This window comes from Nicotiana tabacum, chromosome 4, assembly GCF_000715075.1.
Source record: "Nicotiana tabacum cultivar K326 chromosome 4, ASM71507v2, whole genome shotgun sequence".
Taxonomy (NCBI): Eukaryota; Viridiplantae; Streptophyta; class Magnoliopsida; order Solanales; family Solanaceae; genus Nicotiana; species Nicotiana tabacum.
In genome coordinates, this window is record NC_134083.1 from 37,622,964 (window position 1) to 37,647,043 (window position 24,080).

General features: G+C 35.5%; 3 protein-coding genes across 4 annotated transcripts; all 3 read right to left on the reverse strand.

Moving 5' to 3' along the window:
• Nucleotides 1-1,401: 1,401 nt before the first annotated feature.
• LOC142180284 (uncharacterized) lies at nucleotides 1,402-4,577 on the reverse strand. The gene is made up of 2 exons (XM_075251699.1): nucleotides 4,181-4,577; nucleotides 1,402-2,004 (listed from the first exon to the last, which is right to left on the reverse strand). The coding sequence occupies exons 1-2, from the start codon at nucleotides 4,396-4,398 to the stop codon at nucleotides 1,551-1,553; spliced, it is 672 nt and encodes a 223-aa protein (XP_075107800.1). The 5' UTR covers nucleotides 4,399-4,577; the 3' UTR covers nucleotides 1,402-1,550.
• Nucleotides 4,578-5,188: 611 nt separating this feature from the next.
• LOC107811586 (uncharacterized) lies at nucleotides 5,189-15,169 on the reverse strand. 2 transcript variants are annotated; one of them, XM_016636545.2, is made up of 6 exons: nucleotides 14,791-15,169; nucleotides 8,237-8,389; nucleotides 7,483-7,629; nucleotides 6,726-6,878; nucleotides 6,147-6,269; nucleotides 5,189-5,571 (listed from the first exon to the last, which is right to left on the reverse strand). In XM_016636545.2, the coding sequence occupies exons 1-6, from the start codon at nucleotides 14,929-14,931 to the stop codon at nucleotides 5,494-5,496; spliced, it is 795 nt and encodes a 264-aa protein (XP_016492031.1). In that variant the 5' UTR covers nucleotides 14,932-15,169; the 3' UTR covers nucleotides 5,189-5,493. The 2 variants fall into 2 exon arrangements, with proteins under 2 accessions (XP_016492031.1, XP_016492032.1); XM_016636546.2 differs by lacking the exon at nucleotides 14,791-15,169 and adding an exon at nucleotides 14,555-14,770.
• Nucleotides 15,170-15,985: 816 nt separating this feature from the next.
• Nucleotides 15,986-23,213, reverse strand: LOC107811588 (cleavage stimulating factor 64-like). Its single transcript, XM_016636548.2, has 10 exons — nucleotides 23,042-23,213; nucleotides 22,718-22,796; nucleotides 21,989-22,163; nucleotides 20,183-20,216; nucleotides 19,817-20,037; nucleotides 19,446-19,523; nucleotides 18,216-18,251; nucleotides 17,651-18,085; nucleotides 16,840-17,139; nucleotides 15,986-16,531 (listed from the first exon to the last, which is right to left on the reverse strand). The coding sequence occupies exons 1-10, from the start codon at nucleotides 23,076-23,078 to the stop codon at nucleotides 16,394-16,396; spliced, it is 1,533 nt and encodes a 510-aa protein (XP_016492034.1). The 5' UTR covers nucleotides 23,079-23,213; the 3' UTR covers nucleotides 15,986-16,393.
• Between the last annotated feature and the right edge of the window lie 867 nt (nucleotides 23,214-24,080).

Below are 24,080 nucleotides of genomic sequence, written 5' to 3' on the forward strand. Positions count from 1 at the left end.
AAGCACTTTTAAAAAAAATACTTATCAAAATAAGCTGATTTCTCCGGTTTGGCCAAAAAGGCTAATGTTGAATAGATAGTTAAGGTTCAAGTCGTTCACTCAAGAAAGCAAATAAAGGATCAGCATATTGACTTTTTGAAGAACTGAAGCAGATACCAAGCATAAAATCTAAGCAGTCAAACATCACTCCTATCTTTTCAACAACTGAAAAGCCCAAAGGCATTTCATATCCTCCCTTGGTGAATTGAGCATATACGTACCAACACGATTTAGATTAGGTGAATTTTGAGAATCTTTTCACTATAAGAACGACTTTTTAAATTTTGACAAGTTAGAATAAAAATGAGGATTTATTGGTAATAAGTTGGGAATTTAATCTGGATAATATTGCATCACTAATTTCTATGCCTTAGAACGTAAAGACAAGGATAATAGTGACAAATTATAATATTTGATACCAAGAAATGATGACGGTTAAATTCTCCAATTATTTGATTTCTTGATCTTGAATTTGACAGATTTGGATTGGTTTCAAATGTTTGAGAGATCAATCTTGAATTGTATTATCCATTCTCGAACAATTTAATGATTATCATGAACAATCATTCGTGATTCAACTAGCACAGAGGGATGATTTTGAACCCTCACACTTCGAATATTGATGTGAAGTTGTTTATTGTGCTTTAATCATGACCGTAGGCGAAGATTTTAAATGTTTCGTTCTTCAGAACTTTTTTTAGTTTTTTCGAACCTTCTTGATATTTATATATTTATTTTATTAATTTATAAAATATAAAAAATTAAATACTCATGGGGCTTGCGCCTCATGGCTTATGCCTCGCCCCGTGTTAGATAAACATTGTTCCCAACTTATCTGTTATGACCCTGATTCCCTGAAGACCTTTGTTAGGCAGATTTACTCCCACACTTGTTTTGCTACTCACCCTCTACCTATATTAATTTATTTATGTATTTATTTTGATTTTTCAAAGACCAAATTGAACAAAAGTTAAACACGTCCTTAAATAAATATATACCCGTTTAGAAAATTTTCTATATTATAATACTCTCTACGTAATTTATCTTTTTTCTTCTTCTAATATAACCGTGGTATTCCACAAGATATCTGCTACCTCCCACAAGCACTAGCTACCCGATAACTCTGTCTATTAAGGTTCTAGTTTGTCTTTAAAAAAATTGTGAAATTCAATCCCGGAAATGATTTTGACTAAAGCCAAGCTTGAGCGGAGAAAGTCAAATCAGATAAACATTTTGGGATGAAGAACAAGAATAACACGCATGGTAATGCCAAAGTTCTGTATCAAGGGAATTACGGTTATCCACTCATTTTTTTGCAGAATTGATCACAGTTCCATTAAACCATAATAGAAGTGCCAAATATACAGAACATAGCATCATCATCTGTCGTTTGGATTCATGTTATTTTTTTAATTCAATATGTACATAAGAAGCAACCTTTCACGCCTCTCTGGTCTCTATAAGGGAGACTTACAACAACGATCGAATAAGTTTCAAGCTCACGCTCAAAATCAGTATGCAGCAACTAGATTGGATTCACAACCACTTGCTCTAGATCCAGTGACATCAACCCAAACTTCATTGACACGCCCAATGATCCGGAAGGGAGAATTATACTGCGCTATAGAGTAAGCATATTCACTTGTAGAAGCAGTGGAGTTTGCCCATGGAGATCTACTCAAGCTCAATGCCAGTTTCTGAGCTTCTTTAACGATATTGCCATCTCTTGCAAATCCTGAAAACTTCCTAACAGCAATGCAATGACTAGTCCATGGATCAGGTTGAAGGTTCAATTCCGGAAGGGGAAGGGGTGGATCAGTTTGGAACTTCACAGGTAAGTACAGTTTAACAAAGTACGCTGATGAGTGAAGAGGACCAGCTCCTGGGACAATGCTCGTCAAAACTGGCTTTGTCATATAAATACGAGAAAAGTTCAAATTTGCACCTTGGATGAACTGGAACAATCTGTACGAAATTGAGGGAACACATAAGAAATTCAAATGTAAGCTTTCAATTCATTTACACAAACTTGAACTCTGCTAATATCATAGCTAGGGGTGGCAAAACTAACCCAAGCCCATTTGACCCGCCCAACCCGCCCAAACTTTAATGGGTTTGGGCTAGAATGATTTTGCAAATGGGCTGTTTTGGACTAGCCCAAGTTAACCCATCAAAAATCATCAGCCCAAATGGACCCATGAGGATGCCCAACCTTGACCCATGGAAATGCTCAATCTTAGAGTTCTAAAATATTTTCTAATTTTCCCATGTTTGATTGATATCCTCATAAAGAAAGTACTCATTTTATTGAAATGAAAGAAAATACTTTTTCTACAACAAGAAAAGAACGTATTCATTTTGTGAAAAAGAAAATATTTTTTCTACATCATAAAAAGAAATTACTCTTTTTGTTGAAACAAAAGAAAATAATTTTTCTACATCATGAAAAGAAAGTATTCTTTTTGTTAAAACAAAAGAAAATATTTTTTCTACATCATGAAAAGAAAGTACTTTTTTTGTTAAAACAAAAGAAAATACTTTTTCTATATCATGAAAAAGAAGTACTTATTTAATTGAAATGAAAGAAAATACTTTTTCTACATCATAAAAAGAAAATTTTATTTTGTTGAAATGAAAAAGAAAATACTCTATCTACAACATTAAAAGAAAATACTTTTTCTTCAACATGAAAAGAAAATACTTTTTCTTCAACATGAAAAGAAAATACTTTTTCTGCATCATGAAAAAAAAAGTACTTATTTTATTGAAATGAAAGAACTTTCTACATCATAAAAAGAAAATATTCATTTTGTTGAAATGAAAAAGAAAATACTATATCTACAACATTAAAAGAAAGTACTCTAAATAATATTTCTATTTAGGGTGAGGTGAGAGTTGAGGTGGTGAGAGGTGGGTTGGGGTGGGTGGGAAGGTCTAATTTTACAACTTTTTTATTATTCTGATCTTTGTTAGTATTATAAGATGAAGAACTATCAAATAAAATTCTAAATCCAAATTGGGGAAAGAAATTATTTGGCATGAATTGACATTTATTTCAAAACATAAGTTAATTTTTATATATGCTTGTTTTAAAGGTTGAGAATATTGCAAAGATTTGGGTCAATTTGGGCGGGTTGGGTTACAACCCATTATTTAGCTCATCTTGACCGAGCCCATCTTAACCCAAGTGAACTTTGGGCAGGGTTGGGCAATGACCCATTTAATATGGCAGCCCATCTTGACCAGCCCAAATACAACCCAAACAGCTCATTTGCCACCCCCTAATCATAGCCAGTCCCAAACTTAGATAAAGTAGGAGGGATGTGGAGGTCGTTTGCCAGCTTAAAAATAGTTAAATTATGCTAGATCCTCTGAATACTACAGTTGTTGAGACGTATTCACCTAGACACGATACCTCAATAGAACATAATTAATACAGAGTATTTATATTGCTGATCCAAACCACTTGAGATTGAGGCATAGCTGATTGACTTCTAGACTGCGCGAGTTCTTGTGCATTGGTCAGTACAACTGTATTTGCAACCAAAACTGAGTAATGCTAATTAAAAGAACGTCTCTAAATCTTCATACACCATTAGCAGAGCAACAAACCTAACTCTGCTAGCATTTACTAGAAGCAAATATTCTTTGGTGATTAGGTGGCAATTTCTATTTAGCATGTATTATTAAGTAACCGGTTCAGAGAAATAGATCTGTAGCAGCACATAGTTGACACTGTGTTTAGAAGAGAATCTAAAAGTCAAATTGACATCAAAAGACCTCAGTAGTCTATAGTGCTTATCTGCCAATAAGAGGCTCATATACCTCTCATACTAAAACTTGCCAGAGCTTGCTAGTGAAAGAAAAATGTATTCTTGATTAGATACTTCCATTTTGACACATGCAACGCCCACAAAAATCTCTTTTTTCCTTTCCAATAGATACTTCCAAACTTATAAGGAGTCTATTTATTCTAACAGTAAAGTCCACAAGGAAAATTTGTATACAAAATTAGGCGAAGAAGAAAAGGGGAAAGATTGTTAACCCTCAATAAGTTAGCTAAATAGGTAACTTCAATTGTCGTAACCAGTAAAAATTAGCCATTTAATAAACAATTAAAAAAAATTTAGAAAGGGGGTACCTGTGAAAACCATCTCTGGTGGCTTTTTCGAAGGAGATTTCGTTGACGGGTGCCGTCATCCATACCGACTCCCTGTAACGTCTGATCTCAAAATCTGATTCTGAGTGGACCACTGTATACTCTGGTGATTCGATCGCCTTGCACAAATCCGTTGAAGATGCAATAGTTATCGCCGATAGGATTATTACTAAAGCATTCCTCAAGCTTGACTTTTCCATTTTGTTGCAGGAAGGCAAACTTGATTTATCAGCTTCTTTCGAGGAAATTTCACTCAGGACCTAAATGCATCGGTTTACAATTTCTGGATTTATGATTTAACCCCTAAAGTTTAATCTTCGTCAATATTGTACTAAAATTTCATCAAGCAGTTTCCTGGTGCATTTTGTCCTTAAATTGGCTGTTTCTGCACAATTGAGGGTCTTCGTGCAAACATTGGAAAGAACGTTGAAAGATCAATGACTTAGTTATTATTAAAAAAAAAAAACATGCAAGAGACGATTTTACTACTAATTCCTTTTCTTTTAGGCATAGGATAAGCAAAGCAAAGAGTTTTATCATACAACGTTGAATACTATTTTTTTGTTTTATAAAAGGTTGCACCATTTCCCAATGGCCTTAAGAGGAAATATGAAACTTTAATTTGAGATGGAAAGATTTGTCTGGAAAAGAATTACAGTATATTGGTTATATTCTTGAAACTTAAGGAGTTAAAAGTAATTTTCTGTTAAAAAACTGAAGAATTTGAAGTCAAGCTAAATCTTATGGAGTAGAAAGAACAACAGAATGACTCTAATAAGAGCGTGATAATAGATTTGCTTAGATATAAACGAGGACACACAAGTTCCTTTGCCTAAAGATGTCATTGCATTAACTTTTTCCTTTTGATAAGTGATAACCAATGAGTCCATCCCTCTAAGCTTCTCCACTTGAATACTATACTTGATCCAAATCAAGATTCCAACTAGTGATGTGCACCCACCACACATTTGAATTGTAAAACTTTTACTGTTGAATCAAAGCCAGCTTGGGGGCATCTTGCTTTATTGTATACGGATAAAACCAAGTACATTGTATGATCTTTTAGTTTGATACATCGTAGCTGTTGTAAATGGTCCTAACTCTAACACAGGGCTTCGGAGAAAAGTGACTTTCTCATTCATGCAAATATGAAAAGACTATAATCCGATAACCTCATTAGTCCTTTCCATCATTGAGCTTGTCATCGTTATCTTGGCCGAAACTTCTTTATATCAAGATTCATCTTTTCTATTCTTGCGTATATCAAAGATTTGGTGTACCAGGTGCTCATGTCTTCATTTTCTAAAACTAGCTGGGACTGTCTCTTCTGTAAAATACTCCTCTCTGACATCCTTCGCTGAACAAAATCTCACCTTTCAAATTGCACATACAGAGTGTGAGATGATAGCATATCAAATCAGCTGAGAAAATATAACTATTTTTATTCTGCCTAGACATGATGAAGATTATGTAATCATATTTTGAGATGGTCATTTCTTATCTTGTCCAATTTATTAGTGGTAAAGCATAAAAGATTCGAATGACAGAGATAAGTATTCACTGAAAAATAAGAGAAACTGAAGAATAATGCATCGAAGGCGCCAAATCATATGGATATTTAAATGCTGCTTTAGCAAGAGGCTCACTGTATAAGGGTAAAAACAGATGTAGCAGACATGAAAAGTGAGGTTAGAGGCAGTAAATAGACTATCTCAGTGTGTCCGTCTAAACATGGGCATTAGTAGCAACCATGAAGAGCTGTTCAAAAGGGGAATATCTTCAAAACCTTGTGTAACTCTTCAAATAAAATCATAATGAACTATGGTTTACTATAAAGTGAGAATATAAGTCGAGCTTTTGGATATAAGCCATGACTCAAACAGAACAATATAGTATATGATAAGTCAGAAAAGATATAACTCCTTAATTAATAGCACGGAAGTCTTACCAATGAAGCGTATGACTTCAGCACAGGTTTGACAAGCTGCCACAATGGTTTGAAGACAAAAGGAGCATCAACAAAAAGAACTTGACCCAACCGTCTTGGATAATAGTAGTAGAATACATCAAACTGTGCCAAAATGATTAAAGAAAAATTAGCACGCAATTTTAAACTGTTCAAGATCTGCTGAAAATTTTAAACTATATAGTAAACACAACGAGAGGGTAGAGAAGATGACATTAGCAAGTCATCTATACACCTGTTATCGACCCACTTGACAGAATTATTGTGAAAATGAAAAGAAGCTGGTTTTCGAGGGTGTTATGTTAGAAGAAGCACCAAGAGCAACAGCATTAAGTATTTTTCAAGCAGAAGCTTTCAAGCATAAAGTTTCATGATGTATCAGCATCAACAAAATTTAGTTTTACTTGACAAAGGCAATATTATAAGTACCTTATGAGTTTATTCACAAAAGAAGAAATAAAACGAAGATAGAAAACCTTATGAATCAAATCATCCTAAGCTAAAACCCAGAGAGATGAACCATGCAAAAATATGTAAAAGAGCAACTACAGTGGACATTACCATAAAAGTAAGGAACTTAAGATCTGCGTTCTCTGTTCCAAACCCTCTCAGATCAAATATACCAAGTATATCTTGTTTACCAGCGGGAAGTCTGCTCAATGCCTTCTCAATTAGAAAGACACATAACTTCTCATCTTCATCAGGATCCTGCTTCTGTGGCATCAAAATTTAGTGTACACATCAGAAGTTCTGAACAGGATCTACAAGGGAAAAACTTCATTTCATAAAAAATCTCCAGTTCCAACATTCTATTGCTTTTCCACCCAAAATCACTAGTTTTAGAAAACACTCCCCTTCTCCTTAAGAAACTATAGCAGAGAAATAAGTTTTCTCTTTTCAATTAGTACAACACTGGAGACATTATGAAAAAAAAAAGCACTTTAATAAATAAAGGATCAGGTCGAGCTAAGGTCGAAGTGTCATGACTCATGATAGATAAATCCACTCACGCTGAATTAACTAAAAGAAAGTACGAATGCATACTTCGTATTTACATCAGTAACACTTCCATTTCACTTGCTTTAGTTAAACAGTAAAACAAAATCTTCAAGTTTTTACTAAAACAATGAGATGTGGCATGTATGACTTAAGAAATTCTGATCAGTCAAATAGAGGTGGGTCCAAAGTTTGGTTCTCTGAATGAAAATCAAATGGCAAAAATACAGCTAAAGCTCTGTCCTTTTTTCTCTTACGAAGATTTGTGAATAATCCTAGTATTTGTAATCTAGTTTTAAGATAAGCTGCGTTACATTGTTACCTGTGGAAAATGCTTTGATGCTTCCACTATCAGGACCGGTCTTCCATAGACATCAAAATAGTCATGCACATATGCTTTTCCGGTTTCAGCAATACTTTTAACTGAATCTTCTGACAAGTCTGATACACCAAATTCACGACGCCATCTCTGATAAGATATGAAATACATCATTGTTAATATCCCTTCTTACTTATGAAGCTTAGAGTAACTATTATTGCATTGCAAATATTCAATTCAGATGCAGCTTCTATGAAATTTCATGATAATTGAAATGAAGAATTGACACAGGGAAGCTAGTCAATTGGCAGGCAAGAGGAACAATATTCCTATTCTTCTCATTACCATGAGGTAATGGAATGATTGTAGTAATCTTAGCAATCCAGTGTCCCATGTTTTATGATTGAGATAACCTCCTGTAGCGTATAGTAAATATAGCATTTGAAATTTCAAGTTGGGTACAGCTAAGCCACTTCATGAGAATTGGATTTAAAATTTTTAACACAGTGAACAAGTCAACTGAAAGGCAGAGGAAGAGTAAGTCCATTCTCTCCACCATCAGAAACCAGACGGAAGGAGGAAAAGTAAATCAGAAAACAGTAAAAAGAAGAAGATAGCTGAGGCCTTATGGGTGCAGATATCATGCTGTGCGATATAATTTACTATAAGCTACATGAGGTTTTCCTTTCAATAATCAAGTTCTGGTATGACAGTCAAATTAACATGATGATTCTAGTAAAATAAACGATATATTTACAATGGCTTTATGCAGCTTGGAAACAGCATCTTCAACTGAGAATTTGCGATCCTTCAGGAACCATAGAATCATTTCCTCATCATCTCTTCCATTCCTTCCCACTGGGAGATCTGTATATTCCCTTTCAAGTCTCTCCTTTACATCCAGCACTAACTGCAAAGTTGAAATGTGGCCCCATCAGATTCAGTCACAGCATTGTCTGTGTAAGAGGTGCATTTAACTATAAGTTTTCAATGAAAAGAGGCTATCACATTCAGTAGATCATGATATGTATTTCCCTAATCTCGTTGAATTAACTAATAGGGATCTCATAATTTTTCATGGAGTCGCTTATTCATTTGAGAACATTTCAATACTTAAAATTAATTTTTATAAAATTTCAGGACATTGATTGTCTTAAAGAATTAAGCTTTTTTTTTTTTTGGGGTGGGGGGTGGAAGAGAAGTTCCGAAACTACACTGTATCAAATGCTTTCGAAGACGTTAGACAACTGAAAATCATTGCATATAAATTTTAGGGCCTAAGAGGCTGAGAATAAGATGGAACAATAAAGGTTGAGAAACTTTAGCTTGTTGAAGAGCTCCTTCTAAATGACATGTTTCTAGTTAGAGTGCTCTCAACTCTGTAAGACTGTAACATTGTGAAAGATGGTCTAAATTCTCTACCATATTAACAATGTTGAATTTATAGTTAAGGCTCAAAGTCGTTCACTCAAGAAAGCAAATAAGGATCAGCAAATTGACTTCTTGAAGAACTGAAGCAGATACCAAGCATAAAATCTAAGCAGCCAAACATCACTCCTATCTATTCAACAACTGAAAAGCCCAAAGACATTGCTCTTCCAAAGGCTTGTTGACGTGGGTGCTGGTAATCTGTGTCCGAAAATAGAAAATCAGAAAAATAGAACTTAGAACAGAAAATGCGAAAATAATTCCGAGCCCACAAGTTTCTTGTGTGTACTTAAGAAATTTAATCCCCTCACTGTTGCCCAAGGTATACGGATTAATTCCTCCCAGGATAGAACGGAATAACTATTCTGTGATAGCGGCACTTCAAATCACAGAACTTCAGCAAACTCAACAAACGGAGCAAATCACACTTGACACTTTTATTTAGAAAATAATGCAACAATGTAGAAAAGAGGGGAGATGATTTCAGATTTTTCATATTTCAAAAATGAGGCCAAGCCTCTAAATTTATAGACAAAGGAAGGGTGATATGGAGAGGTGCAATCCAAAAGGTGCCTCTTCCATTTCCCATTCACACCCTTTAAAGAAAAAACGCAACAATCCCCCACATGAATGGGGAATGGACATGTGTAAAAACATGCATGAAAATACTGTGTGATTTGCAAGTAAGGATTAATCGCATCTGGATAAGTAGGTTTCCCTTAGAACTTTCCGTAGTGAACTTATGTCGGATATACTCGGTCAATCGGTAGATTTGATATCTTTGAATCGTCGAACTTTGGTGTATACCTAGACAACCATAAGTCACACAATCAACCCTTAACCGTCTTTGGTTCTCATTGTTGTGTCCGTTTCGGCCATGAACATCACCTGGTTCATAAGTGCGTAGAGAACTGGCCTTACAGAATTCTCCTTGAAGCGGCTTACACTTCACACTTACATAGGTGATGATTCCTAAACGTGTTATCCCGTAGATATACTATTTGATATACCCCGTATCAAACTTAGAAACCACTAAAAAACCTTAACGCTTTATTCTTGGTACTGAACATTGTCTCATCACGAGAATGGACCAAAAAGAAATTTTATTTGACAATGTTGAACCGTCATTAATGACTTTGTTTGAGCTCCTTGAACCTAGATCTTGGGATCTCCAGTCTTCTAGGTAGAGTTACCGCCACAAGGACTTGTCCTCAGCCATAGTCTCATTCCCCTCGATGATCTCTCAACTACCTCTCTAGTTAGGCCTTTTGTAAGTGGATCCGACACATTATCGCTTGACTTCGCGTAGTCAATTATGATAATTCCTCTGGAGAATAGTTGTCTAACGGTTTTATATGCCTTCGTCGTATATGACGAGATTTCCCGTTATACATAATGTTCCTAGCCCTTCCTATTGCTGCTTGACTATCGCAATATATGCATATATGTGCCAACGATTTGGGCCAAAATAAAATATCTTTAAGAAAATTTTAGAAGCCATTCAACTTCTTCACCGGCCTTGTCTAAGGCTATAAACTCAGCCTCCACTGTAGAGCGGCCAATGCACGTTTGTTTGGACGATTTCTAAGACATCGCTCCTCCACCGACTGTTTAGAATCGGTTGAACCAATGATCTAATTTGCATCACTATACCCCTCCATTATCGCGGGATAATTATTGTAGTGCAAAGCATAATTTTGAGTATATTTCAAGACTCGTTTCATTGTCATGAAAGTGCAATGCGAACTTCCTTATGTCATAGACTAATACGTCTCGACTTTCAATTGCATATCAGATTATTGACTACACTTAATGTAGCACTAGTATATTATAACAACAGCTGGAATGATTTGCATCAGTTGTGGCCACAACCTTTTTATATAAAACACATTTCGTAATCACTCCGCCATTTTCAAGCAATTGTATGATATTTATTCAGACTTCTATATGATATGCATATTATAGCACATTCATTCATGAAACAAATCCAACTTACAATGGATTTTGGTCATGTTCATCGGTTGGTTCACCTCATTATAGACCAACGTATTAATACATTCGTTCATGAACGGTCATGTCCATACAAAAACGTACATACGTATCTTTCTATAAAAAGTCACAACCTTCGAAGTGACATCATTTCATAAAAGAACTAAACAATATAAATTTTCAAGAAAGAAAATAATCTTTCGAGAAAGGCACGTGACCAACTTCCGAATTAGTAGTTTCATCAACTAGTCTTCACTAAGACTGAACAACTGATGAATTCACCGACTACCATATCAATATCCACTAAAGATTTGTGGGGTCCAAAAAATATATCATTTAATTCTTCTAAATAATCTAGACATCAAGTCTAACATTAGCTTTTGTCATGCATAAGCTAAAAGCCCCCACATTTTAAATATTTCATCAACATATCATCCACATATAATCAAATAATGACTATATGATTTGGAGTATTCTTAACGTAAACACATTTGTTTACACTCATTAATTTTCAAACTATTTGACAAAATATTATTTGGTCAAATCTCGCATGTCATTGTTTGGGTGCTTGTTTTAGTCTGTAAAGTGACTTAACAAGTTGACATACATTCTTTTCTTTTTTCGGGAACTACGAACTCTTCAGGTTGTTCCATATAAATTTCTTCCTCCAAATCTCCATTTAAGAATGTTGTCTTCACATCCATCTGATGGATTTCAAGGCCATACACAGTGGCTAACGTTATTAACACCCCAGTAGGTGTAATCCTCGTTACCAGCGAGTAAGTGTCAAAGTAATCAATACTTTCTCGTTGTCTAAACCCTTTGACAACTAACCTTGCCATATATTTGTCAATAGCACCATCGACTTCATTTTTCTTTTGAAAATCCACTTAGAATCCGTAGGTTTATTTCCTGGAGGAAGATCAACCAATTCCCAAGTATGATTACTTATATGGATTCTATCTCACTACTGACCGCCTCTTTTCACAGCTGTGCTTCCGAGGAAGACATAACTTCTTTAAAGTTTGATGCTCATTTTCTAACAAGAATGTTAGAAAATCTGATCCAATGGAAGTAGTTGTCCTTTGACGTTTACTACGTCTTGGATTCACCTCATTAGGTATACTTTCCTTTGCTTTTTCCCGAGGTCGCTTAGATATTTCACTAGACGACTCACATTCCTTTTTATACGAATAAATATTATCAAAGAATTCAGCATTATCTTATTCGATTATCGTATTAATATGAATGTTGTGATTTTCTAATTTATGAACCAGAAAATAATATGCCTTACTATTTATTGCATATCCTATGAAAACGCAATCAATAATTTTCGGTCCGATCTTTATCCTTTTGAGTTTAAGAACTTGTACTTTAGCTAAGCACCCCCACACTTTAAAATATTTAAGTTGGGCTTCCTACCTTTCCATTTTCATATGGAATGGATTGCGTTTTGCTATGGAGAACTTGATTGAGTATTCGGTTAGCTGTAACAATAGCTTCCCCCCACAAGTTCTAGTATAAATCAGAACTCATCAGCAAGGGATTCATCATCTCCTTTAACGTTCTATTCTTTCTTTCTGCAATTTCATTAGATTGCAGTGACTGAGGGGCCGTCATTTGATGAATAATACCATATTCCAAACATATTTATTCAAAAGGAGATTCACATTCACCGCCCCTATTACTTTGTAGAGCCAACCACACGAACTTTTGTTTGTATCACGACAGAGCCAGAATAAATGGTGAAGTTTTTAATCTTCAAACCAATCTGACACAATCAAAATCAATAAATGATGAAGTTTTTAATCTTCCAACCGAGTAATATATACTACAACCGGATCTAATTAACGGCGAGTTTTTTTTAATCTTCAAACCGAGTAGAAAGTCACTTAGACTTTAATCTCCACTAATGAGTAGAAAGTCACGAAGACTTTAATCTCAACGAACGAGTAGAAAATCACGCAGATTTTAATCTCGAAGCAGGAATAGAAAATCACGAAGATTTTAGTCTCCATAACGGGAGTAAAAAATCATGAGGATTTTAGTCTCCAAAACAAGGGTAGAAAATCACAAGTATATTTTAATTTTCTTTTCAAATGGCTTTCCAACTCAACCATTGCACCCCAAAACATTTCAACAGTTTGATATATTATTCTTATCAAACTAACATATGTATATCTATATAAAATATCATCTGCATGGTCTCAAACAAATTTTAAATATTAATGTAAGTTTGATTCATACTTACAACCATATATACTTTTATTTTCATGCATGCCACCAAATTGTATACCGACAATTTGATTTCAAAAGAATAACAAAATTAACTTTTAGACATATGTTATTCCCGGTCATCACAGCAATGCAAATAAAATATATTTTAAGATCATAATAATCTACCCAATATTTAAAAAATTGAACATCATAAATCACAAGGGTAGACAAATTAAAGAATGATTAGAGAAAATAGAACCTGGTTTTATTGCCACCTCTTGATAATAAAAACCGAAGAAGAGGGTCCAACCACTTACGCCGTAATTTCTGTAAGATTAAAATCACCAGAAACTCATTCGGGTACTTCATTTCTTCGTCAACTAGCGAAATAAACAACCCTGAGATGTTCATGTTGCTTATTGCCCTTGTTACCAACAACTTGGAAGTGGTGGCAAACCACCAGAATAGCAGTCTTATTGGTGACTGTGATGTCCTCTTAGCCCAAATCATACAATTAACAATCTTATGTCCTAAGAGGGACCCAATAAAATTATAGTCATAACCATATACATATGGTTATAAGAATTAATTATATGTTCTAAATCTTTGTATTTCCATAAACATGGGAGTCCAATTTTGAACCCATGGTTAACGTACAGATTTTGATCGTCCATCCGCGTTGTTTTCCCCACACAAAACCCCAATATGTGATGCCATTACCATTCCTTTTCTATTTCCGACTACTAATTAATTTCCATAATTAGTTAAACGACCAAAACAAAGAATCCCGGCATTCTTTGATGATGCCTCCATCATTCAAGACAAAATGATGGCCATCCTCGAATGACATCTGCATGTTTTAGACATATCAAACTGTACAATGTATTGGTTGTTTGCTGCATCGTCTTTGATGATAACAGAGGCGTCTCGTTGCAAAACTGGGCGTTGCTGTCACATTTTTCTTTTCTTTATTTTCATCGAAGTGATACATCGCTTGCCTCACGTTGTAAGGTAAGCCAACAGATGTATCCTTTAGGCAAAAGAGGTCTTTTGAAGTCAAGTCATTCAGAATAAAAGATGAACACAAAAAAATATATTAAATTCCTTAAGCTTGTTGGTAATCTGTGTCCGAAAATAGAAAATCAGAAAAATAGAACTTAGAACAGAAAATGCGAAAATAATTCCGAGCCCACAAGTTTCTTGTGTGTCGTTAAGGAATTTAATCCCCTCACTTTTGCCCAAGGTATACGGATTAATTCCTCCCAGGATAGAACGTAATAACTATTCTGTGATAGCGGCACATCAAATCACAGAACTTCAGCGAACTCAACAAACAGAGCAAATCACACTTGAAACTTATGTTTATTTAGAAAATAATGCAACAATGTAGAAAAGAGTGAGATCATTTCAGATTTTTCATATTTCAAAAATGAGGCCAAACCTCTAAATTTATAGGCAAAGGAAGGGTGATATGGAGAGGTGCCATCCAAAAGGTGCCTCTTTCATTTCCTATTCACCCCTTTAAAGAAAAAATGCAACAGTGGGTGAGCTCTAAACTTAGAATAACAAGACAAAAAAGGCATGACAAAAACCGTTTTTTAAGTTAAAAAGAAGGATCTTGATTACTTCTCCACCGGAAAATTAACAAACAGATTGCAGCAATTAAAAAGCGAGCACCTTTTGGGATTTTTGAGGGTCCATTGTGACACAATTCCGAATACATAACCTGGAAAATCCATTGGGCTTATTAGGAACAAGCGGAGTAGCTGTGACAAGATGGCGACCCACTGGAGGTCTAAGAACTAACTGAAGTACCATTCCGATGTTCTCTTCAAATTCCCAATTCCTCTCCGCTACTCATATGCCAGCTTATGTACAAAGAAATCTCGGACAAATTGGGCGACTTCTTCTTTTTAATGTAGTTAGAATGTTGGATACAGAGAACAGTGAGAGAAGAATATAGAAATGGAGGTGAAACAGAAGTGGAAAATAGGTTTCGTGTACGTTATGTCGTTATATGTATGGTGGCCGGTAAGGTGCCACTTATTCTCACTCACCCATCCAACCAATGTTATTTTTCTTTTTCTTTCACTTTTGCCTTTTTTTTTTTTTTTTTTTGAATTAAAAAATTGTAACTCATACATATTACATGGTTACTCCACCCGATATTTACACCAATATACCCAGTGATAAAAGGTTTAAATATACTCATGACCTGCATATAGATTATTTGAAGACTTTAGGATAAGTCAGTGAGTGAAAATTAAACCTTATACCTTAAGAACAGGGTATGAGCACTGTGAACCAGGAGTACTTGGTTTCGCTTTCCTCCCCCTTTTTTTTTAGTCTATTGCTAAATATATCCCTGATTTAAATATACCCCTTGTTTGTATCCAAATATATCTCTGTCGCAATACTATTGGTTCAAATATACCCATCTTCCATTAAGTTTGTCCAATGTGGACATCTAATTCTAGGTGGCACTGACATTTGATGAGGTGGATGACACGTGATGCCACCTCAGCGCCCCTTTTTTTCCCCTTCTCAAGTAGTGTTTGTTCTCCACAAATTTGATGACAAGAGCTAAGCATTATTTCCAAAAATATGAGGTGCAGATAATTCTCATTTTATATGACAGGCGTCCCTTCACAAGTATTTTATCGGAAACTCCAAAAAAGAATTATGTTGAGCTAGTAATTTACGAAAGATTATTCCCTTGTGGTATATATGTCCAGACCACCAGCTTAATAGCTTTTATTTTCTGAGGGGTAGAGAGCGAAAGAGATATTCTCAAAAGGGTGATATCAGAGTTCCAGACTTTTCTAGGTTGCTTTAGAACAATGCTCGGAATATGAAATTAAATTGCAAAAAATGCGCAAAACTGATCCAGGACTTGCATTAAGATAAACCAAGCAAAGAATTTGTTACTGAAACATAAGTGGGCAAATAGCAAACGAAAAATATGCGTCTCAAATATCTATTCCTAGGGTACAACTGGAGCTTTGACCAATAACTAACAAAAAAGAGTACAACTGGAGCCACAATTTTCTTCTCTTTCCTTCATTTATCTTGCAAACAACTTCCTTATAACCGTTACATGAATGTAATAGCCTCTAGTGCATTTTATAATCCTATGCTAGATCCTTTTGGAGATCAATCACTTTACAATATGGAAATTGATCTAAGAGACAACATGCCCTTCTGCGCAAATATTTCAGAGGGGCAAAAAGAAACCAGCCTGCAGGTGTATCTGAGATCCTCTTCATGTAGTAAAGTGTCGCTACGTTGGCTGCCGAAGCATCTGTTGAAGCTGAATGACCTGCTGCTGCTGATCTGGTGGCAGTGAACTTAGCTGTTCAGGAGTCAGACTCAGTACTTGTTGCAGCAAGGCAGACTCAACGTCCGAGGGAAGCTGCACCTGTTGAAAAAGAACATATCTCCATATAACTAAACTACCATATTATAACTACATCATACATGATTCTAAATGTAGTACCAAATCAAAACAATCAGTTGCTTCTACAGAGAAAATAAAGGCATTTAACATAATTACATCCAGGATTTTACAAGACTGTATCAGAAGTACTAGTTAGACAATCTTTCAAACCAACATGTCAGGAAAGAAACAAATGGAGTTGAAGCATCTAAATTCACTTTTCATTTGTAAACAATCTGTCTTAAGTGTCTTCAATTGATTAAAAAGAAACAGCAACACTCTAAAATTACCTGACTAGCTTGTTTATCAGAGTTTGACACTTCTGCTGCAGCTGAAACTTGAGTCGAGGGTCCTGACAGGGACGTAGATACACTTGCATCAGGCAAGGCATAGCTTATTCCATCATTTAGCCTAGGCATTTTTGATGGCCGACTAAGAAGATCTAGATTATTAGTTGCCCCTCTCTTTTCCTCGGGCGAACCTGAAGGGTAAGCTGGTTTGGTAATCGAAGATGAATTATTTGGAGCCTGTGATCCTCGAGAGCCTTTATTCATATTATCCAAGACACCAGAAACTGCTGAAGGGTTTACCTGTTAATAAATGTTTTTATACAAGATCATATTTGTGTCCCTTTGAAAGAGACATAGTACAACACCACTGAAGTAAGTCTTGCAAGAAGGATACACACTGTTCCATATAGCAAATATCCTATGAACTTCCTGTTTTTATTGCGTTTGGGAGTTATTCAAGTAAATTTTCCAGAAGTAGAAAAGGGGTGAGGAGCAGAGCTTTTATTATCAAAGATAAGTGGCCTTTTGCATAAGATTTGAGTTCTCTTCTCGTATCACCAAAAAGCTATTAAGAGAACCTGATATTTAAACTCTCTTCCTTTCTAAGGTAAAGCACATTGTTATTTATTCATCGGATAATTACTTAACCAATCAAGCATGACAATCGTCTAGTTGACCGAAGTAAATTTTACTGACCATATTAAGTAGTTTCTGTGACATTTTCAAAATAATGCTTCCACATATTTCATATTTTGCCATTGCTGTTCATTTATTTGCAGTAATAGACTAACAGTTAAAGAAAGATAGGCACCTGAAAACCTTGTTCCAATAATGGGGGACGCGTTGATGGAGGAGGATGATAGTTTGTATTTGTTGTCCCCAGCTGATTATTATATGAAAAATTCGTAGTAGATGCAACTGGCCCAGCTTGCTGTAAGAAAGAAACATGCATTTGCTGCTTTATAGAAGAGGAAGTCCCCACCTGAACTGGCGGATTAACTGAAACATTGACCTGGGGTTGCATTGGTGGAAGGATTCTAGAAGGCGTAGGCAACTGACTCTGCAAAATCTGGTTCTGCGCTGGTTGGGCAAGCTGAATCTGAGGCCGTGCCTGGGGGAGTAAACTAGGGGGAAGTGGGGGTAACCCAGGGAGAGACTGGGTTGCTAGTTGTTGACTTCGCTGACTATCTAGCAACAATGGCTGCAGCTGAGGTGCAGTAGATTGCCGAATGTTTGACATCTGCAACTGCACATTTCAAAGATGATTAGGTGTTGCTCTTTCACAACCTGGTGCCTCAAAAACAACCAAAAAAAAGGAGAGAGAGAGAGAGAGAGAGAGAGAGAGAGAGAGAGAGAGAGAGAGCCAGTGAACGAACCATTGGTTGGGACACCATTCCCAGTATTAGCTGTGCCTGCATCCATAAACAAATAAAAACTTGTAAGCATGGGATAACACAACAATCATGCAATGCAAAAAGGAGCAATAATGCTACTCTGAAGCTGACAACTCGTCATATGACCCCCTTCGTATTACAATAGAGCATGCTCAGCACTCCAGAAAAGCAAAACATCTATGCAATTTACAATACAGGAAGCATCTAAAATAATAAGCAAATAGCACAGATGTTCAGGGAAAAGTAATTGTCATGGTTGTAATGATACTACGAGCTATCCACAGTACAAAATAAATCATAGCAGCAGTATCTTCAACTCTTATATATGTTACCTGTGAGAAAAATGTAAATGTTTCTTTCCTTTGTAAGTGTAAAAATAGTGAACTTATACAGAAAATGCATGATCCACTCTGTGTCTTAGGATACTAAAGATTTGAAATTCAAGTTACTTAAAACCATATGTTTGATGTCACTCCTCTACCGAACTTTTAGATAGTGATTATAAAGTCTGCCCAAGAAAACATTAGCAGGTGGCAGAATAAAAGTCATCAAAGTAACAACCATATCTCTGGTGGTTATCTATCGTATCTTATCTACAAAAAGATATATACAAAGTGCTGAAAGAATCAACAACTGGACAACTGAAGTGAGCACAAGTGAGAGTAACCCACTTTCCACATTCCTCTCCTTTTTTCTAATAAGGTAAGTAAATTTTATTAAGGCAAGTACCAAGATGGTACTGCCAATATTTTTTTTTTTACAAAAATAACAAAGGTCGCCATATAGCAATTAAGCATTTTCCTACATTTCTCTCCTTATGAGTACAACAAGAGCAATGCGCAGCATATGATCCTTTGAAGGGCTCCAACATATTAAGTCCAACTCTTATGCACATCGGCAAACAATGTGATAAAGCAGACAGACTCATTTGTCCTAATCTAGCACAAAAAATTTTGAATAGTGGTTTTCAAGTAATGATGAAACAAGCAGCCAAGGATAGAACACCATAAATGCAGTTTCAGGAGCCTTAAGTGGCTGATTGGCCATGCTGCAGTAATGAATAGCATGAACACAAAAGCCCTATTGCATCTAAGGGGTCACCAACTATGAAGAGTAGATGAATATTTTCATTATTGAGAAGTCAGCAACAGCAAAAAGCTAAACAACATCAGAAATGTGCAAACACATTAAGCATCTACCATAGGTCAATACCTGAAAAAGAGCTTTTGACAAATTTGGAATTGCTAACAGCAGTTGGCGTGTCTGTTCCTTGTTTTGTGTACACATGGCCTGTCATCAAAATTACAATAATCATGTCAAGCAGTTATCCACGAAGATCACATACACTAATTGACACTACAAATAAAGGAATTAACCAGAATACGATTATTTGGCTTATTCATTCTTATACCACTCAGTCTATAGCTTTGTATTGTTTCAGTTACTTCTAGCTTAACTCAGCAGAATGTCTTTGATAAATGAAAAGTACTCAAAGTTTTATAGCTGTAATATATTTTTGCAGCAGACTTCAAACAGAGCCAGAAAAATCATGAATGGGAGAGGGATTTAATCAACATCCTGACCTTAAACTCAGACATTACATCATTCAGTTGGCTCCTAGACAATTTGGACATCTGCAGTGTTAAAAGATCTACTCCAGCTTGACTGAATGAGCTGCCAGTCTGGGCAGCTCCAAGAGCTCCTGCCATAACCGCTGCAGCAGTCATAGCTACTGACATGCCTATTGGCTGATGAAGTGTAGAATCAACAGGGACAGCTGGTCCCCCAATGTGTTTTTTGGGATCTGATAGATATTACCGAAGAAAAAGTTAGAATGTAATGTTCTATAGAGAAAAAAAAAGCGCTACTGATGACATGAATCTCATGCTCCCCTCCTTTTGCCTATTGGAAAAGAAAGGGTCAAAAGCAGATGTGAAATTGAACCATACCAACATTCGTGACCATTCCAGGTCCGCCGCGACCCTGTCAGAAAAGAGAAATAAGGTCAATTGAATAGATTTTATTAAAATTAGAAAAAAGAAGTATCTGACGAGTATTAAGTTCGTTGTACTTTCCCTTTTCTCATTGGGCGGGATTAGCCACATCAGAGGAGTTAGTAATGACATAGTGGTAACACGTGATAGTTCACACGTGTTCAATAAATTACTTGCTTCTGAGTTGGAAAAGTTGACGTCCAGAAAAAAAGAAGATAATACTTCACACATTAAGTTCCTCACAATATTTATGCTTCCGCCATTTTCTTCAAGAGGGGTTTGAATATTAAGAAGTGCACCTTTCATCCTAAATTAAGAACAGTATTCTGTTTGGGCACAACTGTTAAGGTATCAGTTGAAGTTTTGATGTATTTAAATGAAAGTGGGCCAACAATATAGATGAAATTAACTTTTTAAAGAATTTGGGCTTTAGTATAAAAATGAGTGAAATTGCACCTTATTGATAACAAAAACTGAAAAAAAGAATTGTAGCGAATAAGTCTTCATTTCAATCAAGGAATTATGTCGCTGGCTGTCGAAGCCCTCTCGGGTTTACACATGAACATGAGCAAGAGGCAAGAGCCTTCTTTATCCAGTTAATGGGGTGGAAAATATTCAGTAGTTAGCTATGATTTTGGGGTGCAAAACAGGACAATTCCCTGCTACTTACTTGGGTCTAATGGTGGCAAAACATAAAGCATCTGATGTGTGGCAAGGAGCAATAGAAGATTTGAGAAGAAATTGGATGTGCAAACAGGCAGTACTTATCCATGGGGGAAGGATTTAGTGTTTTGGATAGCACCCTGGGGCATTGGTCTAGTGGTAAGAGTCAGCGCATGATATTTTGAAGAGACTCCAGTGCCAATTTTATTTTTTTTTTTGATAAGGCAAGAGATTTCAGTGACAATTCCAGGTGATAAAAGTCAAATGCCTTTCGAACCATTTTTGTTGGTAAAAACATGAGGAAGTAAATGGTATAAATCAGTTTTTGAACTTATGACTCCTTCAGTTCTGTGTAGGAGTCACATCCTACTCTTGTAATTTGCATCTTCGAGATGCCGCTGTTAATGCAATTATCTTTACTTCATCAAAGAAGTCTTTTTTTAACCCAAAATAGAAAGTAAGACAATTACTATGGGATATAAGGGTAACCAAGACTCTTCCAACTGAACAAACTATATCTCTGATGTTTTGCTATTATGAACACCCTACTTCAACAACTTTTATGTGCTAAGGACTAGTTTAGAAGACTGGATCAAAATACAGAAAAGTTAGAGTAAGATGTGACCCCAAAAAATCCACAAACGACTACGAAGAAATTCACAGATGTAAGTCAGATAGGTGATGCACCGTAGAAACAAAAGTAGGAACTCCAGAGAATAAGTGAGTAAATTATAGGTAGCTGAAATAGCTGAAGCACCCAGGTACCAGTTAAAATGGTCATTGACCAGGATGAAAACCAGTGACGTTAATGTTAGATATCCTAATAAAGAATAAGTTCATCTCCAAAAACCCAATGAAATGCCAACACCGCCTTGTATGAAATTTAATCATTTCCATAATTCCACTAACACATTCATGACTATGCTGAAATAGCCAGTCGATGAGTAGCATAAAAACCAATAACAATTGATATATATGGGCATTTTGGTTGAGTCATACAGCTCTAAAGGAACAGCTAACGAAAGAAACACACTGTAGTAACTTTTGTCAAGGATGTACTCGTAAAAATAATTGACCAAGGACTTCTAAATATCTTACCTGGTCACGATTTCTGTCAGAATTTTTATCATTTTCAGCAAAATCAACTCTTAGCTGCCGACCATTTATCTCGTACCCTTGAAGGTTGCGACGAGCACTCAAGGCAGTCTCTTCATCCTTGTATTCACAGAATCCATAACCTTTTGGTTTCCCAGTTTCCCTATCAATCACTAATCTGAGGGGAAAAAAACAAAACGAGTCAAAAGATGGAAATGCTAGGTAGACACATCCAAATATGAGAGAGTGAAGGAGAAGAATCATCTCCTATTAGAATAAAATAAAAAGAGCCTCCTTCAGTCGATCATCCTCCACGTACGCCCTCTAAACAGAAATTTAAAATCCTTGCCAGTGAAAAGTTTTTCGACCAGCTGCAGTAGAAACTTCAATCATTCATTTTTATACTAAAAATGATATATGCTTTTCTAGCTGTCAAGTTCACTCTATCCATCAGTCACCTCAAATCCTCAATCAGCAAACTAACATATAGTTGGAACACCAAATTGCGATGAAAAGGTTAAAATAGTATTTTGTTTTATAATCTTTCCCTTTTCTTACATATACTCGAAATTGTAGTGCACTTGAAAGTTCAAAACTTGCAATAGGACAAACTCTTCTAAGTCCTGCTGTGAAAAACTAATTCGGCCGCTTTAACTAAGTGAAAAAACAAAAGATAAAACAACTGCTGCGTAAAATAAGTGAGAAGGCAAAAAAAAATAAAAAATACTCCACCTGAAGGAAACAACTGGTCCAACCTCCTCACAGATTTGAATTAGTTGTTCCTCAGTAGCATCATATGGTATATTCCCAACTACATCACCCACAAAAATAAATCTAAATTAAGCACACATTCAGCTAAATATTCTATTCCAATATACAATTATAATACAGAAGCAACTTAAATTGGATTGAATTGCCAACCCCCAGGATACCCAATGGACTAAAGCTTCAATCTTTTCGAGTAATTAAGCAACACTAGGCGGAATTACTATTATCCAAATAGTATTTCATAAACTAATTGATAGATAAAGAGAATTAGGAAAAAAAGAAGCTAACCAAAAACGCAGCGACGCTGGGAATCAGAAGAGGCCATAATTGTTAAAAGTAGAAGAAGAAGGTGAAGCTCCAATGACTCAGCTTCATCCTTTTCCTCTTATTATTATTCATGTCCCGCTCATTCACTGAATTTTGCTTTTCCTTTTCAAACTGAATTAAGCGGAGAGGGCATTGACCGAGCTCGAGGAACCGGAAAAAGAAAAGACCGGATTTCGAAAACGGGTCAGGTGAATCGGGTCATGATTCAGCCAATTAGTTTATTAATCAAGATAGGTGTTCCTTTTTGGGAAAATTAACGGAATAACAAGTATGCTATGTGGCCAAAAATAATTACCAGAAAATATTTATTTTAAAAGATATTATAATGTACATATTTAAGAAAATTATTTATAAAATACACATATGTACGTTTTTTAATACCTTGATAGTATACAATAAAGTGATTTAACTATTCTTATTGTTGTATACCTCTATACGATTATGTGATTTGTATATTTCGAAGGTATACAACGTATAAAACTGTGTCGTATAAATTTTTAATGGCTGAATTTTATAATAGGTACATGCGAATTGTTTTTTACCCGGACTAAATAGTCATATAAAAGTCCTTTTTTTTCAAGCTTTTTGGTGGGTTGTTGTCTCCTATTTTTTCCCTTTCTTTTATGATTCAAGTCTTACAAATTTTTACAACTCCACTCCCAGAAAATAATGGTATTTTCTTGTGTGTATCCTTGCCATACGCATTCATATGTAGTTTTTTATTTGATCTATTTTAATAAAAAAATCTTAATTTGTATAGTACATATTCATCCTTAATATGTTTAATCCCTTCCCTAGTAGCTCTTAGTCAATGATTATGAGTTTCCTGTATTTTTACAAACAAAGCAACATCGGAAGATTCATTCCTTAATTGGCAAGTTGAAAAATAATGTTATTGATGAATAGCTATATTTAATTTAAACCGTCGACTAATGATCTGTTGGTTAAACATATAATTATTCTCTTATGAATTGATAAAAGAACATACTAATTTTTATTC